Raw genomic sequence first — 5,000 nt, forward strand, 5'->3', positions numbered from 1 at the left:
TTGTTTATTACTTAGTAAACTTTCATGTAAATGTCAAATTTGGCAATAGGCAGCCCCGTTTCAATGAGCAGCATAGTTGCAGTAGGCCTACCTTTTTTGACCATTTCCTGCACAGTGTCCCTTTCACTGGGAAAAATAATGGTGAATAAGGCAGGTTTGCTGTTTTGGGCATCTTTACCTATTTATCAATACATTTAGAGCTGATCCAATAGAAACGTGTACGGCTAGCATTCCTTTAATGTTTACCCTTTAATATGTGCCCATAGCCATCTTCCTTGCATTATAATTGTCCCCTCCAAAACCTTTACTGGTCTTGAATACCTAAACCCTGTTAATTGTCCCTTTGTACTAGAACTGTCTAAATCAGACATACAGCAACGTGCTGAGTACGAGGTTCCAACTGTGGAGAAGGTCGGGAGACGGAGACTGAGACTGAGATAGTCGATCCATGAATGGCTTCCTCTTGACGCGTTTGGGGGGTAAGAAGGGTGTGCTGAGCCTTGTAGAGTGAGGTGGAGCTTTATGTAAAGTGAAGTGAAAAAAGTGTTTAATTCACTTACATGTGCTGTGAGGTGTTGGGGAAGAACTCTGCACACTACATACTTCTAGAAGCTTGGTTTGAAGGAGGCTGGAATGTGACTTACATGTGTTGCAAGGCGTTGGGGAAGAACTCTGCACACTACATACTTCTAGAGGTCTGAAGTAAGCTGGGCTGTGACTTACATGTGCTGCGAGGCGTTGGGGAAGAACTCTGCGTACTGCGGGGCGGAGTCTTCGGGTCCGTGTGGGGCGGCGTGACTGACCACCATGAGCACGGGCCGGTGGGGGTACATGCGCTTGGACATGCGGAAGAAATTAATGCTGTCGTTGGTGATCAGGTCCGTAAAGTAGTCCTGTGGAGAAAGGAGAACAAAGAGGTGAGTCCTGAGGAGAGGAGAATAAAGAGTTATTTATGAAGTAGTCCTGAGGAGATTGGATCAACAATCTTCGGAGGTATCGTTCATCGGGCCCAGACTAAATTACTCTGGTCTCACATTTAGGCTGGTTTATCAGGCTAATTGTTACTGCAAGTTTGACATAGCAATGTCTATACAACGGCACTCGAGTCTGAAGATGCAGAAGGTATGATGACCACGAGGCTTTGTCACAAGGTAAAGAAGGTGTAATGAAGATCTTCAGTCCAAACTCAATTTTGACAAAATATGTTGTTTGGACAAGGAGTGTGGATATAGGAGGACTTTTGAGGTGTGTGTGTGTGTGTGTGTCAGGTTTGTAGGGAGGCCAGTGGAAAAGTACAGAGTTGGGGGGGGGGGGGTGCATGGAAAGAGGGAAGATGGAGGTGGAGTTTAGAGGTGTGTGTGTGTGTGTGTGTGTGTGGGGGGGGGGTATGATGGAAGTGGATTATAAAGGGAAGGTGGAGGTTGTGAAGAGAAGAGAGGCGACGGGGGGTCGATGGGGGGGATGGAAAAAGGGGAAAGAAGAAAAGGTGAGGTTATGAAAAGAGGTGTGTGTGTGTGGGGGGGGAGGATGGAAGTGGATTACGAAAGCAAGGTAGAGGCTTATAAAGGTGGAGGCTGCGAAATGAGGTGTGTGTGTGTGTGGGTGGGGGGGTGGAAGTGGATTACTAAAGCAAGGTAGAGGCTTATAAAGGTGGAGACTGCAAAACGAGTAAAGAAAGCAAAGTCTGGTGGGGTTGTGATGCATGTAGGAGGGGGAACAGGTACGGGAGGGGATGTGATGGGAGGGGAGGGGGGGTCTGATGGGAGGTAGGGAAGCACTGCCATGCTGAACACTGGAGTGTGTGTGTGTGTGTGTGTGTGTGTGTGTGTGTGTGTGTGTGTGTGTGTGTGTGTGTGTGTGTGTGTGTGTGTGTACGTGTGTGTGTGTGTGTGTGTGTGTGTGTGTGTGTGTGTGTGTGTGTGTGTGTGTGTGTGTGTGTGTGTGCGTGTGTGTGTGTGTGAGCTGTGGAAGAGAGGGGGGGGGGTCTCTAAGGTGAGGCTGTAGGGTCAAGCCCCAAAATGAAACATTCCTGACCAGCACGGGAATGAAAGAGATTATAGTCGGGGAGGCCACGGAAGGGAAGGGATTCATTTTCTTTCCTCCTCTCCTGTGAACATGGAAGACCCCCCCCCCCACACACACACACACACACACACACACACACATATATGCACACACACACACATATATGCACACACACACACACACACACACACACACACACACACACACACACACACACACACACACACACACACACACACACACACACACACACACACACACACACACACACACACACACACACACACACACACACACACACACACACACACACACACACACACACATATGCAACCTCAACACATTCCCCCCTGCTCAAACCTCAGACCAAACAAGTCAAACCAAAGTACGTGTGAACATGGTTGCACCCCCAGTCCCAAATCACCTCCATAACCCCGCCCACCCCCCACCTGACCCCCCCACCTGACACCCCCCCCCCCCCCCCCCCCCCTTATGTGCCACCAGCCAGGTGATTGCCTCCGTTTGGGGCCTTGCATTGTGTGTGATGTGGCAGCTCTTGATTGGCTACGACACCTTAAGTTGCCGCCAACAGAGAGTGTGTCACACACACAAGCACATTCTGAGGTGTGTGTGTGTGTGTGTGTATGCATATGTGTGTGTGTGCGTGTGTGAGTGTGTGTGTGTGTGTGTGTGTGTGTGTGTGTGTGTGTGTGTGTGTGTGTGTGTGTGTGTGTGTGTGTGTGTGTGTGTGTGTGTGTGTGTGTGTGTGTGTGTGTGTGTGTGTGCGTGTGCAGGGGGTTGCTGTGTTGTTATGGCAACAGTAAGGTCTCTGTGGTCTCTGTGTGTTCCGTGGGTTCGCTGCGAGGCTGCACTCAGGAATGCAGAAGGGCAGAGGCCCTCAGGACTCCCTACACACACACACACACACACACACACACACACACACACACACACACACACACACACACACACACACACACACACACACACACACACACACACACACACACACACAAACACACAAACACACACACACACACACACGGAGGCACACACTCACACATGCACACACAGTACACAAGCACACACACACACACACACACACCCTCACGCATGCACACACGCATGCACACACGCACGCACACACACGCGCACACACACGCGCACACGCGCACACACACGCTCGCACGCATGCACGCACGCACACACACACGCACACACACACACACACACACACACAGTGCCCTGACCCCATTCAGGTTAATGGGAAAGCCACCTGGCTACAACCCCCAAAGCATCCGCCCAAAGATAACACTAACACTGACCACGCACCGCAGCAGCTGGGACTGTACTGTGTGTGTGTGTGTGTGTGTGTGTGTGTGTGTGTGTGTGTGTGTGTGTGTGTGTGTGTGTGTGTGTGTGTGTGTGTGTGTGTGTGTGTGTGTGTGTGTGTGTGTGTGACTTTAGGGGGGGCCCAGGTTGATTTACAGCTATTGTTTGGGGGCCCTCCGCATGGACTTTGGCCTTAGTGCCCCCCCCCCCCTCTGCACCCCGTTAACGTGTCATTGCCGAACGGACCCCATGCTACCCACCGTTTATTTTTGCTGTTTGTCTACCTTTCTTTTTTAGAAGTCTCTCCCTGGTAAATGTGGTGCTCGTGTGGGAAACGTGGGAACTTACCGAGCCCTTAAAATGGCATGTGAGAGTAAAATAAAAATACCTTGGTGTTTCCCGAGGCCACCAGAAAGGTTCTCATGGTCACCCGAAACTTTCGCGTGCGCGCCTGAAACTGAAGTTTCTGGTGGTGACGAGAAACCCTTGTTTTTTGTTGTTGTTTTTTTTACTCTCACGTCATTTCAAGGGCTCCGTAGGAACTTGAGTGGCTCCAACAAAGAGTAAACACCTTGAGGAGGCAAGCTGTCAGGAAGCAGTATTTTTATTATTTTTATTATTATTATTATCTTTATTATTTTGCAGTGACTGCAGCAACTGCATTGGAAACTCAGGCACACAACCACATGCAAAAACACTTCATCTTAGACTCTGTCACTTTCATTCTGACTTCACCTTTCTATATATGTCCAGATTTTTTAACACATTTGCGTATGCTTATGCTTTTTCATTTAATGTTCCCCCGTCATCATAGTTTCAGTAGCCTACTATATTTCATTCACTGTATGTTATACAAATAAATGCAACATGAAAATGCCTACATGACAGGCTTTGATACAATAACAGAGGTGTACATTCTAGAACTTTGTTTATAGCAAAGATTCTGGAACAGAGCACTCTAGAATCTCTGGTTTATAACCTCAAGGGTTCCGCAGCTTCAGAGCTCGACCCTGAACCGTCTTTAGTCATACAAACACACCTGATGAAATGAAGGATAAACCGGCAGAGGATAAGTTCAAAGTTATACGCATACTCTTGACTCGGGGTATAAGACTGAGAACGGAGCATGTCTGAACTAAACGGCAGTGTGGATGGCAAAGAAAATACTACCGCGCCGCAATAAAAAAAAAAACAACCAACCAGCCGCTCCCACAGACATGCTGACTCAGGAAAGTCAATATGCGGTCATTTTTTTTTTCTCTCGGCACGCGCTCGCTCCTAAAGATCTCTGTTGAGCTGGGCTGGGGCTGGGCTGGAAGAATAAGCAGACAGACCATATAATCAGTAATATGCGGTCACTCACTTTTACATTTTTCTCATACATCTTCGCTCTTCTGGGCTGGAAGACGAAGCACTAGACCAGTGCAATATGTGGTCACTTTTTCTCTACTTCGCTACTTCACAAAACTCTGCTCTGCTGTGCTGGGCTAGAAAAACTGAACACCTAACCAGGCTTATAAGTCACTGCACTTGCAGGGGAGACAGACCTGTAAGGGCCTGTGCACACCGTTTCCGACAAAAGTGCAGAGTACTGCTTTGCTTTGCCAGCTTTCGATTGCACTGTTTTCAACGTCCCCGGATGT

At 48.6% G+C, this 5,000-nt stretch overlaps 1 protein-coding gene across 1 annotated transcript in view; it reads right to left on the reverse strand.

Annotated features, from left to right (window-relative positions):
- Positions 1 to 5,000, reverse strand: part of sulf1 (sulfatase 1) — a 95,824-nt gene that overhangs the window by 74,856 nt on the left and 15,968 nt on the right. Inside the window, exon 4 of the mRNA XM_063206387.1 lies at positions 724 to 893. Coding sequence (XP_063062457.1) covers positions 724 to 893 — 170 coding nt within the window. The remainder of the gene's footprint in view (positions 1 to 723; positions 894 to 5,000) is intronic.

Source organism: Engraulis encrasicolus, chromosome 9 (assembly GCF_034702125.1).
Source record: "Engraulis encrasicolus isolate BLACKSEA-1 chromosome 9, IST_EnEncr_1.0, whole genome shotgun sequence".
Lineage (NCBI taxonomy): Eukaryota > Metazoa > Chordata > Actinopteri > Clupeiformes > Engraulidae > Engraulis > Engraulis encrasicolus.